Source organism: Hydractinia symbiolongicarpus, chromosome 9 (genome assembly GCF_029227915.1).
Source record: "Hydractinia symbiolongicarpus strain clone_291-10 chromosome 9, HSymV2.1, whole genome shotgun sequence".
NCBI classification, from domain to species: domain Eukaryota; kingdom Metazoa; phylum Cnidaria; class Hydrozoa; order Anthoathecata; family Hydractiniidae; genus Hydractinia; species Hydractinia symbiolongicarpus.
The window spans coordinates 14,632,794-14,649,263 of NC_079883.1; the positions used below are offsets into that span (position 1 = coordinate 14,632,794).

Below are 16,470 nucleotides of genomic sequence, written 5' to 3' on the forward strand. Positions count from 1 at the left end.
GCGACGTCTCATCCTTCAGAGAATAACCCTGTTAGCATTACTTAGTTTTCATAATTTTAAGAGTGCCAAACACAAAAACAACTTCTGTAGTTTGCATAAAAACGTTTTATTTGCAAAAAATTATCTCTTGTGCAAACCAATAACTCTCGCGAGAATTTTTGGTCTACAAATCGCACATCTGAAGATTATACGGTTGTTTTAACTTGCTTTATACAATATAAACCATTCTGCGAAAATTTTCCATTTTTGTATGCGCAAAAATACAGCATTTTTTTCCATTTCTGCGCACTTACTTCTTTCTGTGTCCTAACCTACAGTTCCTTCGTTGTTCGTTTGGAAACAGTCCAGTCCCGCTATCTAAAACTCTGAATAGACCAGACAAAAATTCGAGATAGCGCGATGTTTGAAATAAACGAGAGTAAACTGAACATTCATTTTTAAAAGCTAATTTGATTTTGACCCTAATAAAACTATCAAATGTTCGGTATCCGCAATTTTTTTTTAGAAAAATAACGTTTTTCGCAAAAATACATTATTTCGGATGACGTCATTCCGGGACGCTCAAACGCAAATATTTGGTACCGTTCAGGTTAAAAAAAATCCTTTCTATAAATGTCTAAAATACAGATATTGTCGCAAATTTTCAGGTATGTCCAGATTTTCAATGTCATCTCTAGTTATGCAGGTTAGCAGTTTCAGACGGCAAATTTCCTTTAACTTTGTCATTCTTGGTAATTGCCAAACCGTAAGTAAGCCTGCACTTGACGAAACAATCAATTCTTGGGAACTGGAAGAAAATGAAGCATAATTCGCACTTACACCTTCAGAAACGTCAAAAGATGATAACACATACAGTAGGTTATACTCGTTTAGTGGTGAAAAAATATAAACTTTGGCATAACTTGAGCATACTGCTAGAAAAGCACCGTTGTTGGAATATTTTACGTGCGTTATACACTCGTTATCGTTCAGTAGGTTCAAATGTTGCTTTTGAACCTTGGCATTCGTATGATTTATGAAAAATAATGTCTTGTTGTAGCCAATTAAGATGATTTGAAAAGAACCAAATGGATTAAATGAAAATATTATTTTCTGTTTGATTCTGTTTTCCACACCAATAAGTGGCAACAAGTTTACTGTTCTTGATGTAAACTCTTTTTTCTCACAGTCACAAACATCAGTAATTGTGAAATGACCGTCTGACATGAGAAGAGCAACGTAATTTGAACAAGGTGAAAACATACATTGCATCAAGTAATCACCAGACGAAAGATGTTCACAAATTTGATCCAATTTTTTCATCCAAAAGTGTTTTAACATCAAGTTTCCTTGAACTTTCCACATAGAAAAAACACAATCCACCAATTTATTCTGCATTTTTAAGTCTGTAATGGTGACCGCATGCGTGTGGTCCACAACCAAACAAATACTTTTACCACATAAGTTACCGCCTATGCAAGGTAATGGAGTGCAACCAAACAGTTTTTCTTTGTCTTTATACGAGTATCCAACAACAGAGAGTTGTCCTTGAAAACCATTCATTATAGCACAGCATAAGTTTCCACATGATGAAAACAGGGGGTAAGGCACAGGAGCATATGTAAACATGCATCCTAAGTCAAATATCTTACCATCATCAATCTCCCAAACTGACAAAAAACCACACGGGATTCTACCACTTCTAACATAATGGTTGAACGTTCCCAAAGAAGTAAAAATCTGATTATCATCAGGGGCAAAGTTACAACAAATTGAAGAAAAGTTTTCGACTTCTTCCGATAAGGTTTCGCCAGCTGATTCTGTTATGTCAACTTTGAGGACAGCCTTGGGCAATGTTATTGCATCGCGTCTTTTAAACAGCCTCCATGGTTTATACCTTTTATCTATAAAAACAAACAGAAAAAAAGGGTAACATTATTTCATTAAAGATATAGGCTTCAAAAGAATTAAAAAGATATACCTATACTCAAGAGGACTAATGCTGGATAAATTTCCCCTGAATTTATTTTTCCAATTCGTTGGCAAAATATTTTGTTAAGTTATGCAGTATTTTTTTAGTCTAGTATATACATTAAGCTTATCATTTTTCTCTTTTTGATACTTTTTATCTGTGAGTGTAAAAAAATACAGAGCAATAGTGAAAGTAGGTAAAAAAGGCAGGTCTCCTTTCTAGATTTATCTTCGCAAAGTGGGCCTTTGTTATTATATCTGAAGAATTGGGACCCCAATAATTTTTCACTGGTTAATTTTTGCAAATATATATCAGGATAAATCTAAAAAAATAAAGGATAAATCTAAAACAGTTTTTTTCTGAAACAATAGCATGTAAGTTTATAACACATGGTTTATTTCAAATGGTCAATGCTCACTTTCACAAAGCTATTTATAGATCCAACAATAGTCCTTATTGATGCTTTTAGCACAAAGCTCAGTAACTTGTATATGCTGGAAAGTCCTAATAGAGTACTAATAGGCTGCATTGTTAGCAGTCTGTGTCTATTGGGTTTTTTCTCTTTTGCCAACAGCCGTTGTTTGATGCAAACAACCGTTGGTTGATGGTCCTTTATTACCAATTGGCTGCACTTGTATATACAAACATGGCTAATCTAAGTCTTGCAAGACATGTAAATATTCAATTAAGTATCCTTTTTGCAATAAAACACACAAGGGCGCCATTTCATTGTTTTAAAAAAATTTGCTTGAAAAAAAATACTCTCTGGAAAAATCCCTTACCTATTGAAAAATTAAAAAACATATACTTTTTGGATGTAACACATTGGAACTTAATGGGATAATCTCTTCATCTATCATCAAAAACTGTGTGGAGTAAACATATATACCTTTCCTAGTGGCCGGGGTTTTATTAAGGATACAAAATTGAAGGTGAAAGGTGTAACAAATTAACTTTGTTAAATATTCATTGGACTAGAGTAGTTCAATTGCATTTCGGGAATAGTTCAGGAATTCAGAAAAATTCAGGAATTGAGGAAAGTGCAGAAGCTTTTGAATAAAAATGGGGAATTTTATTTCTAAGTTCCTCTGGAATTAGCCCTTGTTATAATGTGGGTGTTTTGCAGCTAGCGATACCGTCTTTACTAGGTGATTTTCTAAAAAACGACTCTAGCAACAACCTAGTAACTATGCCTGCCACATAACTTCATGGTTTTGACAATAAGCTATCCCATAAAACAACTTTATAAAAGTTCTTGCGAACAAGGCGGGCGTTACTGCAAGGTTGAGAAAAAAAGGAATCTGCTGAAACGTCCTAGTTCTGCGATTTATGTCTCAAGCTGTGATGTGAGTTTCATGGAATTAATCTAAAAACAGATGCAAAAATTTGGAAAAATTGCTGAAGTGAATTAAAATTTTCTTAAAAAAATACTCCTGTCTAGTTTCACAATAATTTTATAGGTTTGTTTTGTAATTAATGAATGATTAAAAAGATAACAATAGAGTATAATGTCTTACCCAAGCAATAATAAGTCTGTCAGTTTTGTAAAGTACACAAACGTAAATACTGATGAAATTGATAAGGTAGATCATAGACTTCAGGCTCCGGATTTCATGTTATAAGCCATCTAGAGTTGCCATTAAACATAGTAAAAACACCTAATTAAGTTGTTCACTTAATACGGACAGTTATAAGCAGCTAGCTTTTAAACCATCTCGCACGCTGAAATAAAATGAATATATGTAAATCAAAAGCCATAAATCTACATTGTAAAAAATTCCACTGGAAAAAGCTTCTCTTGAGAAAGTTTTACGTATAATAGTCGGTGGCCCGTGGAAAATCCATGTGTTTGCCCGTTCTTTTTTTAAACCGCATAGCTTAGAATCCAGTGCTAGCTCCCTCACCTTCTTCCAAAACTCTCACCCTTACCATGATTTGCTATTATAGGATTCCGAAATTTAGGATTACCTTACTGAAATCAATTTTTGTTTTTGTTTTCCTTTTGATTTTACGCAAGCTGGCTGTAGTTAGCTTGCTTGACTAGAGGTTGGTTCTATGGGTTTAACTTAAAAACATTTAAATAAAGAATTAACGCACGTGATGCGCTAGCAGCCATCCATTAGCCCCTACATCAATATGACAGCGAAACCAGAATAACATTTAGGAGCTATCAATTCACACAAGGCATCCAACCAAACCCAAGACTTCTTGCTCAAATCAAAAATTTTGAACGTGAAAGTGACACCCGAGAGCCCCGCAAGTATACTCGGGACCCAGGACCCAGAAACCTGATGGCCCTAAGGACGATTTTGATTTCATTTGCTAAAACAACATGGGGATTGAACTTTTTTGATTTGATAATTATTTAGAAATGTGTAATTAGTAAATTTTAAATGGTGTGCACTTGGCTCCTGAAAGCAAAAAAGCAGCGAATTTGCAGCCTTTATTGCCCCCGGTCACGTTTGTTTTTCAAAAAAAAAACAAAAAAAAAACGAGAAAAACCGCCCTTGAAAATGGTAAGATGTGGTCTTGATGACGAGTTTAACCGCGAAAATTTCTTCCTTGATTCATTGTTACTTAAAAATACGAAATTATACATTGCAACTGTTGAAGATCTCTTTGTAAGTAAAACACACAAGGTGTGCCAATATAATAAACCCAAAAAATACATTTTCCTTGAATTCTTTTGCGAAGTGGCCCGTTATACCACACGACATGTTAACGCAAAAGAAAGTTTTAGATTACCTCTTTTGCATTTTAAACTTCTGTTACTCAAAAATGGATGTTCTGTAAGTTCCTTTACTTATTCTGCTTAACAGATAGATTTACTTCGCAATGCAGCGACGAAAATTCTGTTAAACTGAGAATCATAAATTGATTAAACAAGAATTTATAGTCACTCTCATCTCCAAAGTGAGTTACTGTAATTTTTGTAATGCGGAGAGCATCTTTACAATGAAATCCACTGTAGAAATAGCACAACACAAGATTGAATGTTCTGCTAGGATTGTTATTTAAAATTATAATCAAAGTTATAACAATCTGCGAATCAAGCATGTAAATCGAGGTAGGACTACGACTTTAAATTTTAGAAAAAAACTTTTGCTTAAAAAGTGAATGAAACTTTTTTATTAAGAGGTCGAGCTTAGGTTATATACGTTCAATCAATCCAATACAGTATCATCGAAAGTTAATAACAGTGCAAGGTTGAAATTCCACTTGAACATCGTACGAGGTTGAAATTCCACTAGATCACCGTATGTAACAATTGTTTGCAGTGTAGACAAAACAGAAATGTTTTCTGAGTTTCTCAAATAGCAATGTCATACTGTAGAAAGCGAATTTAATAACTATTCGTCTTTAAATGTGTTTAAACGAATTTCTGCTGATTGTATCATGTCATCTCTTTGATTAAAAGTGGCCAAAACGATTCTAAAAGGAGCTTTAACAAAAAATTGTAATAAACCTTTCTCTCTCTAATCGCAGGAAAAGTTAGACTGATTTCGCTTTTTCCACAGACAGAAAAAAAAAATAAAATACTCATTTAGCAGAATAACCAATTACACGTTTTTTTGTACGCAATTCTGTTTTTCATTTCAGCCTCAGTTGGAGACGAAATTAAATTTTTTTGACTCTCATAAAAAACTTCAAAAGGCTTGACCGAAACAACAACAACAACAACAACAGCAACAACAAATATACAATATCATGATAATTTTCTAGTTTCTCCTAAAACAGTTCTCTTGAAAAAATTTGATTTAATATTATATTTTCATAAAAATGATATAATCACGATATTCAAAAACCTTTTATAGGATAAATTGTGAGGTATTGATACGAAGAAAAGGCGGACACGTTTTTTTTTTTAAAACGTTGATTTATATTAGCTTCAATAAGGCTAACAGCAACTACCCGCTTATCTTCTCTCCCACCCTTAACCACCATCTTGTTCTTTCAAAAATTGTGTGCAGTTGAGGAAAACGAGAAAATAAAGTAGTAAAAAAAGAAGAACGCGTATATATTTTGTAAACATAAGAAAATAATGGTTTAAATGTTTGGTTAAACATCGTTTAAGTTTTCAATGGACTGAACACCATCTAACATCCATTAAGGTTTTATAGCTACATTTTGACGCAGTGTATGCAACGGCGATATTAACCCATGATATACATAAACCAAAGAAGTCGTCATAAACATGCGCTTAAAGTCACAAAACGTTGTTGTCGTTACAGTGAATACGAGGTTCGAACGATTTATTTTTGTATGTTGACCACGCTGACTTATTCTTGCTTCGATTTATCTGCTGCGTCTTCACAGTTCGTACTTTTTTCAGGAGAGAAGCGAGAATATTTCAACTGCAGTATGTCTCCAACTTCATCAAGAGCAGAAATAACCTGAAATAAAGAGTTAACAAATGACAAAACATCTTACAAACAAGAAGTTAATTTGTTATTCCTATCACTTAAAGTAAAATTTGAGTACTCCTTAATTTAAACTTTACCGTAAATTTGAACCAAAATTGGCGTCGGTAGTTAACGAAAAATCAAATATTATCATGGTATGCGCGCATTTTTGGTTGGTTTTCATAATTTTGTTGTGCCAAGCGGCTCATAAGATCTTTTACTCAAGAAAATAAAAATAAAAACAGTTCTTGAAAGAAATTGGAGTTGCCTTTGCGCGTATACACAGTTTCATCTGCGACCACAGGTTCGGTAGGGCTAAAAAGACCGAATTCCGATTACTTAACATCAAGTTCATTGGTTGACCATTTTAAATAATTTAGACAAGTTGTTTCAGCAACATCACAACATTAAAAGAATTACCTTATCTAACATTTCCGGTGTATGGGCTGCCGACAGACAAAACCTCGTTCTAGATTCGATGATAGGAGTAGCGGGAAATCCAACCACAACAACAGCAATACCTCGAGCTAACATCTCTCGACTGAAAGCACTAAAATTATAATAATATAGACCCGTTAATAAAACCTGACGGAGAAAATTGGATCTTTGTTCACAATTTTACAAGGCATTATTTTATAAGCAACATCATTCCGATGCTGCTTATAAAATAATGAAATCTGCAATAATTAAACTCAGTTCCAGTTTTAAAAACTGCATGTATGGAATATACTCATTCTAAATTGTTTTACTTTCGACAAAAATGCCGTCTTTTGTGTCAATTTCCTAGCGCATGTATCGGTTCTGTATTCTGTCGAACATTTACGCTGAAACTTGTTGTTTAAATTCACGTACGAGCTAAAAAAGCACATAGCAACCTACGCTATTTTAGCTGGCATATACAACAGGATAGGAATAACCGGTGAATCGTCGTGACCGTAGATGATAAAACCCATATCCTTGAGTTTGTGACGAAACATTCTAAAAACAAAATTGGTAATAAGAGAAGCTAGAAAAATACGAGACCAAATGAAATTTTAAAGATAATGATCTGTACTAACATTTTTGACCATATATAGAATAAAAAAGATAGAAAAACTCAGAAAACCCTATTTTTGGGCTAAATATTTGGGGTTTTGCCCAAAAAGGCGCTTGTACGATTTTTTTTTCATTCATCAAAAAATGTCACTTTCTAATATTTAATGATAAGAAACTTTGTGTAAAACATCAGAAAAAACCAATGAGCAGTTCCAGAGAAAAGGTAATTCATAGGTCACTTCGCTTAGACGTGACCAAAAAGAAAAACAATAAAAACAATTCGTTGTAAGCATATATAATATACGTTCAAAGTTTCTTGCTTAACGAAACCAATTATTTTCGCGCCCCATCAGCGAATTTTACAGGTAAAGAAAAAGAGGGGAAGAGGTGTACTAAAATTTTGGGAATGTTATCATGGACGCTTTCTAAGGTTTTTAATCAATGGGGAAGGGCGCGCTTGAATGAGTCTTTAGGGTATTCACAACAAAATTTAATATAAACTAGTCGGTGAAACGTGGAAAAATCCACGTGTTCACCCGTTCTTTATTCACCGCAATTCGTATGTCTCGCTACTGTGGTTACCATTTTGCGTGACAGACAGACGTATACGGGTATTATAATATAGATGCATAACACATACCTAACATTATCGTGTAACTGTTTTAAGCGTCTTTTTCCTACATAAAAAAGCTTTATTTTACATATTTGGAAACTTAATAGAGCGCAGCTCATAAGTTAGCACTTTGAATAATATCAAACAAGGTACGGTATAACTCAAAACCTCCGATAACTCGAACTTTCAGTATATAGAACAGTTTTTTAAGCATTCTTTGAAACTTCAGTGATACCTTTTTCATCAAAATTATTCGACAAGTCAGATGCCTGATAACTGTTTCCCTGGTCCCTCATACACTTGAATAATCGGAGGTATACTGCATGTAAAAAGCAAAGACAAATAAAAAACGTGTACCTTCATTCGTTCCATCCTGTCCCAATATGCATTTCATTGACGATATTATTTGTTGCATAACCGGTGGTGACATCGTGGCGGAATATGCTGAGCTGTACGAGTTGGCGCGGATGTGGTCAACAATGTGCTACGACACAAATTTTTTATATTTAAATAACTTTTTTGCAAATCATATTTGCAATGGTTAAATTATCCTAATGGCCCTCGTAAAAGTACGAATCCCGTTCAAGATGCCCCTGTTCTTTCCTGTGAATAAACAACAAGGCAAAATGTTGAAAATTTAGCAAACACCGAGACAAAAATTTATTGAACCCGCCCAAAACAATTAAAACTAACAGTACCTAGGGTAGTCCTACTTACTTTTTCAGCAGCGATGTATCCTCCAGCAGCACCAAAGCTTTTAGTGAATGTTCCCATCATAATATCAATGTCTTTCGGATTCAATCCATAATAATCCACCACGCCTTTTCCATGCGGGCCCAGTGCTCCTATACTGTGTGCTTCGTCGAGATACAAAAAGGCCTAAGTAGGAAGTTGAATGTTGAAGTAGATGGAGAGAAGGATGGAGTGAAGAAAAAAGTAAAAACCAGCAAGTACCTTGTACTGATTTTTCAATTGAATAATTTCTGGCAGCCTGACAATGGAACCTTCCATACTGTATATTCCTTCCACGACAATTATTATCCTCTTCCATGGTCGATGTGTTCGAGGTTGACCTTGTACCACTGCAGTTCGTAACACTTCTTCAAGATGTCCCATGTCTAAAATCAATATCACACAAAATTCCAGTAATATCTAAAGTAGTCGCATGGACATAAGACAAACTTGTTCACAATTGTTTACAATCAGCTAAAAGCTGTCTTGTTGTTTTGTCTCTGCAATAATATATTATCGTAACAAGCGAATTTTTGGGCATAATTAACGTATCCTGATTGGCTCTATGCAAAAGTGTTAAGTTGAGTTTGTATAGTTGAAAGTGACCAAACGAAAACATGACATTTTTTTCGTTACAACTCAAAATAAAAGATCAAGTTAAGTCAAAATTAAGGAATCCTGGGGATAGTGTCCAACCGTTCTTCGAGAACACATTTCCTTAAAACAAACTAAGAAGATATAATACTTGAATTTAATGAATACTCAAATTTGATGACACAGTTCCAATATTTCTGAAGAGGTTTACTATGGGGATTTTTTAAAAAGAGAGAAAAAAGGGCAGTGGCAACCCTGTATTCATGAATAAATATTAAACAATAAATCCGTATAAAATACAGCAACTTCTTACAAATGCCTCGTGTAATAAGTACTCACCGTTATGCTTAAAGACATACACTTTAGCTCCAGACAACCGCATTCCCAATACCAGAGAAGCATGGTTTAACTCATCGCTAATTAGGCAGCAACCAGGTCCAATAATGGAAGGGATACATGTCGAGTTAGTTGCAAATCCCATGCCGAAGCAGACAGCTTCTGGCTTCCCTACAAATTCTGCTACAGTTTTTTCTAAATCAACTTGAAGTTGGTGCATACCTGAAAAAAAAAAGAAAAAAAAATCTTATTGAGTGTAATGAAACATGTTTGAAAATATTTGTTCATCTGGAACTCTTCTGACAAATCTATCAAACAGGGCTAAAAATCTTGTACATAATTTCTTAATTTTCAACTGTACGTATCCTTGGTTGCATTTAAAAATGCAGGAAGGACGTTATTGCACTCCAAAGTTTACCTACACATCTCCTTCTTCCATTTATTATTGCAGATAAAAATTATTAAAATTGCTAGATATGCCTCAGCCTTTTGCCTGATAACGAAGTATTGTGTTGTCATGGAAAGCAAGAATAGGAAATAAACACTTACCTGTTTCTAATCTTGAGCTGCAACTGGAAATACCAAACCTATCAATAGCGTTACGAGCTGACTCAGTGCAAGGGCCCTCACATTCTCCAAACCCAAGATAATTATACGAACCCATGTTAATTGCATGGATCTTCTTCCCTGATAAACTAAGTGAGGAGAACAAAATACTTTTGAATAATTCAACTTCTTGACTATTGGATTTCTAGGAAAAATAGTAACTTTAGAAATCGAAAAAAAATGCATGGTATAAATGTGCCCTAATGTTAATGGTACATTTTTTAACCTCTGAACGAAAATTTTTTGAACAAATTATTGAAAAGTGAATGTTACTAAATATGGCCTAAATAATACCTAATTGTAGCTAATGTATTTCCACTATGCATATAATTAAAAAACTTTGTGTTCCCATCCTACCTGAAGTTCCAGTTGTAGTCATCACTTTCTCTTTCAAGAAGGTCGATTTCAGCACCTGCTACACTGCAGATAGGACGATTCCAACAGTCGCGAATCCTTGTGTATAAATTTCTTGTGTAGAATGCTTCAAAGTCGGAATACAACGGAACAAAACCCTAAAGTAACAACAGTAAAGTAAAATTTATTTTTAATAGGTCAGTGAAAGATTAAGAGGTTAATATATATAAATATACTAGGGGAGGGTCCCAACACTGAAATACCAGGTTAAGCCAGCTGTACCTATGTGTCCTTGCGTTAAATGCAAGGTTGTGTAGACTAACTGTTTCACATATTCAGGTGCTGCTTTCAGTAAAGTTGTATGCTGTGTCAAAATTTGTAAGACAATGAAAACGAATTAGCATAAAAAGTAGTTTTGTGCTAGGTATACTTGCCGATTTTCAGAATTTAAGAGAGGTCAGGCATTTCAAAAAAATAATGAATTTTGACCAAATAACAAAGTAATATGTCCTTATTAATAGGTAATTATTAGGAGAGTGATTTAGTCAATTTTTTGTGAAATTCCAAAGGATGTCATATTTATATGTCGTCCCTAAATACTTAAACACACAACCTATCAAACATGTGACAAACGGGCAAAAATTAATTTTATACACACAACTGTGTTTGCAATAAAAGCACAGGGTAAAATAGCATCACAGAAATTTATTTTGGGAAACGTTTTTAAAAGATTTCTCTGTTCAGTTAAAACAGTCACATCAATTTAGTGGAATAAGGTTTTGTGAGAGTTTTTAAATTATCACAGATTCAAATAAAAACAGTATCGCTATGTTACATTACAAACTAACTGTATAGTAGCTACCAAACTGCATTCAATGAAAAAAATACTGCCAACTGTGTTTGGCTAGTGGAAGTCTTACTCTTTAGTTAGAGGTACCATACCTCCATAGCACTAGCCACAACACAAGATGCAGATCAGAATGATTAAGCACAGCCTGGCCACTTATTTCATGAATAAGTACTCCTTATAAATAAACACCCTATCTGAATGAGTGCCCAGTCTAAATAGGCACCGATCCTTAAAAATAAGGCTTGAAACAAGTGCCCATGGGTAAATAAGCCCCTTAGGTGAAATGTGGTCTTGGTCTAAGTTATCCATAGTTCAACCTATGCAGTGTAATTAAGGTTGTAATTTCTGAACTTATTGCCACACTTCTCTAAAAAAAATTGTTTCAATTTGTGTCAAAACAGTTTTAAGTTGTTTTATTGTACTTTTATTGTACTAAAACTGGTATAAATCATTTCACCTTCGATTTAAAAAAAAATGATGATACAATCTTGTTTCAATTAAATGTGAAATGATGGTGGCAACAGTTCCTAATCAGACAAACAATTAGCAAAACTATGCTTCGTTTTAAAATTACTAAAAAGTTGCTTAAGGCATGGTCCCAAATTGGTGGCAGAATCTTTATCTCTGGTTTGCAAGTACTATAAAATTTCTATATATTACTATCACTTTCAGATCAATTATTCACAAAGATATAGCCAAAATGCCTGCGGACAAAAAAAGGATAAAAAAATCACACCCCTTAAAAAGTCAAAAGTTATAACACCTTTTAAAGTTGGTTTTAAGCCATAATTTTTAAATTGTGGATAAATTATAAAATATTGATTGCACTAAAAAAATCACAAAAATGATAAAAATATCACACTTCTTTTCTCAGAATTTGTTACTTTTTACCTCTTCACTGTCTAATATGTCTAAACATATGGGAAAATTTGAAGAGATATATATCTAAGTTTAAACAACAATTCCAAATTAGATGCAGAAATTTCATTCATGAACAAAAATTGATAAGAAACTCAAAATTTCAACTGATATAAAATATTTTTTTTAAAAAGCTACTTTATAATTAAAGAACAAATATGATGATTACTGGTTAAAATGGAACCCATTTTTGTTCAAGATGGGTTTATAAACATTATTGCTCAAGGTAACTGAATTTTACTTAGAAACAGCACTCAAGGGAAGAAAAGGGTTAAATTGTCACAAACTTGAGAAATTATGATATTTGTGGCCTGTAGAAAATCCTTTCCATACTTGAGTATTGCCTGGTAAAAAGCGTAATATTAACGACCATAGACATAAGATCAACAGTCTTTAAAGTCAAAATGGATAAAAATATCACATTTTGTACGTAGTAGTGCAAACCAAATCTCTAAAATTTAAGTTTAAAATTGACCAAGTTGGTCAAAAAAAAGAAAATTTTTGGTAAAAAAAGAACGAATTTTTTTAAAAATGTTCCTATCAGTGCCCTGAAGTAATATAGCAGATACTTTGATCAAAATGTATGTTTTTAGCAATATTATTACAAATCGAAATTTTTCTTTCTATAGGACAATGAATACTAAAATAGTAATCAATTAACGCCTAATATAGAAATAAAAAGTTAACAAAAAATGTTAAAATTTACCCTGTTTCTGGTTTTGAAGACTAAATTATCAATTTTAACTAAAAACATATTTACTGTACATGATATAAGTATTTAAACCATTGAGGTTTTGTTATATGGATTTATAATGGACTTATCAGTATAAATTTTTTTGATAAATATGATAAAGTTATCATTATTTTGTTACGAAGTATGTGAACTTACTGCACTGAAAAGAATTTTCTATACTAATATATTACTGATATGATCTGCACTTTTATTTTGGAAAATTTACTAACTGGTTCCAAGAAATGATGTAAAAAAGTCACAATGTGATATTTTTACCATATTTTTGTTTCTAATAACTTTTCAGGTAATATTCTGGTGACAGTCGATTTCAAATGTTAAATACTATTTTTTCTCAAATGTAACATTGTAACATTTTTGTAATGTTTATTTGTGTCTAAAATTTGAAAAACGAATAAAAGGAAATAATGTCAATGTTTCTTGCAATCCACAAATATTTTCAAGAATTAAATGTACACAAAAAAATCCAAATCAAAGTTGTAACGCATTATTTTTTTTGCAAGACTTGGTGAACTCGAGTCATAAAGACTTTCTCAAGCTCTGTTTGCATGGCATAACTAACACAATAATAAATCCTTTTTTGATACTTAATTCCACATTTACATTATATATGTCCAACAGAATCACATGAGAAAAACAAGCACCATAAACTTTCCAATATAAATAGACCCTTCAGTGTTCCTTGTTAGCTGTTGTTTCCTCAAAAAATTATTTAAAAAAAAAATCGGTATTACCCCATAAAAATATTTTCTCAAAACATATTATACAGATTCGGAATCATAAATCAAAAAGCATATGCTAAACGTCAACCTGAGGAAAGAAAGAAAGTGGGTTACATTCTTTGACATTTGAATATTATACTGTAAAGCATCACATTTTATAAGATTGTTTCATCAAAAAAAATATTTTCTCACAAACTTAGTGACCTGTAGACCATTTTAAGGTTTAAAAACAATTTTTAATGTTTGCATTATAAAATTTTATTATTAATTGGTCCAGGTTATTAAATAGGCTTAAAAACCAGTATGATCTGTGGTTTCAGCCCAGGTAGCATATATACCATTTTGGTTTGTCATAAATAAACATTTTGGCATGTCATAATTAAACATTTAGGTGTATCCCCATTGTGAATGTATCTTTCAAAACATCTAAGAGAATGAGAGGATTCAAATGTTAATGGTATATAATATCTTTTCTTTTATATCCAAATAGTATATGAAGCCAGCCATATACATATAGTTCTTTTAACAAATTCAGGACTTAGTGAATAAGATGATCAGGTTGGCTATGAACTTGTTGACCTGTGGATCAAGCACTCCTAAGGGCTATTAAATAACTCCGCCATATAAAAAATGGAAGTATCCAACTAATAGAGAAATCTATCAGACTTTTTTTCTAGCAAAAATTCAAAACGAGCTACAGACACGTCCAGAAAAATGGAAAATGTTTTCTTTTGACTGGGAAGATTGATTAATGCAACTCTATTGTCTTTTTGGACAAGAAAAATGGATTTCCCTGACTAGTACTTTAGGGGACGTGAACAAATGGGTTTTGTTGTGTTATTGGTCATGATACTTGACCCTTTCCTCTGCCCATGTTATTGGCATTAGTTTCCAGCAATTTAAATTATTTCATTTCTACTTATCACAGTAGTCGATCAGTAATTCGGAAAACAAGTTTTATGTATATAATCTATAGCTTCTGTAAAATGCCTAATATTGTCTTCCAACAAAGTCAACTCAACCTTTTTTACAAAAACAAGGACCCATAAGGACGTCCAACTGGAAAAAAAAGATATTTCTGTTATTACTTGGTAGTTTATATAAATTCCTTAACTGCCCTCCTAAAGTGTGTTGTCTGGTTTTATCGCTACCATATGTATATAAATAATGAATCGATCATTTTGTTTACTTACATTTCTGCCTTGCTCTTTTGCAGCTTTAGTTTTCTCAAATTTATATAATCGTAAAAGGTCTCTAAAATAGCCAAATACAACAAGAACACCATATCCAATATAGGTAATAACAGCTACAAGTAAGGGAGTTTCCTCAAACAAAGGTTGCTTTTGTGGATTAGCTAAAGATTTTTTCTTTAAGGCTGGTTTTTGATCCACTAGATTAATATTACTATTAGATCTTGGTTGTGGACGAATCTTGTGATCAACATCGCTGATATTAGTAGGCATTGCTGTATTTAAAACTCCATTATTTTCATTAGGGAAAACATTTTCAGAATGTGCAACCATTTTTTGTTTACCAGTGTATTTGCAAAGCAGATTCAATGCAAAGATAAAGAAAGTGCGAAGAAACGAGGTCTTTTTGCATACGACACAGTTGGTGTGTCTTTCGAAAATCCGTTGTTTTGAAATAACAGCCTCCTTTTCGTTTCACCTAGATCACCTCACGAGTAAAAAAATACGTAAATCTCATAAGATTTGGAATTACATGAGTTTCATTCTTAGAAAGCTGTTCCACCCGAAGCGGGGCATTTGCCCATGTCAGCCATTGCAACCCCCACACCCCAAGCTAAGCAAAAGTATCCAAAGTAGAGTTTCGATTTTGACAGGGCCCGTTTCATTCACTCCAGGAAAATTTTCCTCAGAAAAGAAAAGTTTCCGAATTGCACATGCGCATTATATCAGAACAGAGGTGGTTCTCTTTTTCGCCGCTCTGGAAAGTGGAAACAATTCAACACTCGGACAAAAAGCAGGACGATAGTCCAGAAGAAAAATCACAGTGTACAACATACAATTTCCTGCGTGCTGTACAAAAGATTGCGTTAATAAACGATAAAATTTGTTGAATTCAATATTAATTGAATTCAACAAAATACATCCTGTGTATATATATATCATCCACAGGTTTTAAAATCATGTATCGCCTGCTTAATATGTTACTTGTTTTTTCGCCATTATCGCGAAAGTTTTTCTCGCGAAAAGGTGCGAGTTTCTTCATTCGCGAAACTCTATCTCGTGAAAGTTTCCAAATTTCTTCATTTGCGAAAGTTTATCCACTAAGCTATTTTATCATTTTTCACCGAAAACGCACAAAATACTTAAAAATATTATTTCAAGAAAGAAAATTTATAACATTTTCAATTATGCTAAGAATTTTGAAGCTTTTTCTAACTGAAAAATTTTTGTTCGCGAAAGTCTATCTCGCAAAAATTTGCGGGTTTCTTCATTCGCGAAAGTTAATCTCGCGAAATTTTTCGAATTTCTTCATTCGCGAAAGTTTCTCCAAAAAAATTTTTCTCGCGAAAGTTTCTCCAATTAAAGTAGTTAAAATTTTTACTTTTTTTTTTAGAATACTATATATATGTAAAAAT

General features: G+C 33.0%; 2 protein-coding genes across 2 annotated transcripts; both read right to left on the reverse strand.

Moving 5' to 3' along the window:
* Positions 1 to 90: 90 nt before the first annotated feature.
* On the reverse strand, positions 91 to 4,206 carry LOC130658025 (uncharacterized). The gene is made up of 2 exons (XM_057461049.1): positions 4,049 to 4,206; positions 91 to 1,883 (listed from the first exon to the last, which is right to left on the reverse strand). The coding sequence occupies exons 1-2, from the start codon at positions 4,065 to 4,067 to the stop codon at positions 607 to 609; spliced, it is 1,296 nt and encodes a 431-aa protein (XP_057317032.1). The 5' UTR covers positions 4,068 to 4,206; the 3' UTR covers positions 91 to 606.
* Positions 4,207 to 5,948: 1,742 nt separating this feature from the next.
* On the reverse strand, positions 5,949 to 15,593 carry LOC130656467 (serine palmitoyltransferase 2-like). Its single transcript, XM_057459328.1, has 11 exons — positions 15,059 to 15,593; positions 10,628 to 10,782; positions 10,214 to 10,359; positions 9,668 to 9,886; positions 8,957 to 9,120; positions 8,720 to 8,881; positions 8,360 to 8,486; positions 8,030 to 8,066; positions 7,234 to 7,332; positions 6,775 to 6,904; positions 5,949 to 6,345 (listed from the first exon to the last, which is right to left on the reverse strand). Exons 1-11 carry the CDS (start codon positions 15,386 to 15,388, stop codon positions 6,232 to 6,234), a joined length of 1,683 nt encoding a protein of 560 aa, XP_057315311.1. The 5' UTR covers positions 15,389 to 15,593; the 3' UTR covers positions 5,949 to 6,231.
* Between the last annotated feature and the right edge of the window lie 877 nt (positions 15,594 to 16,470).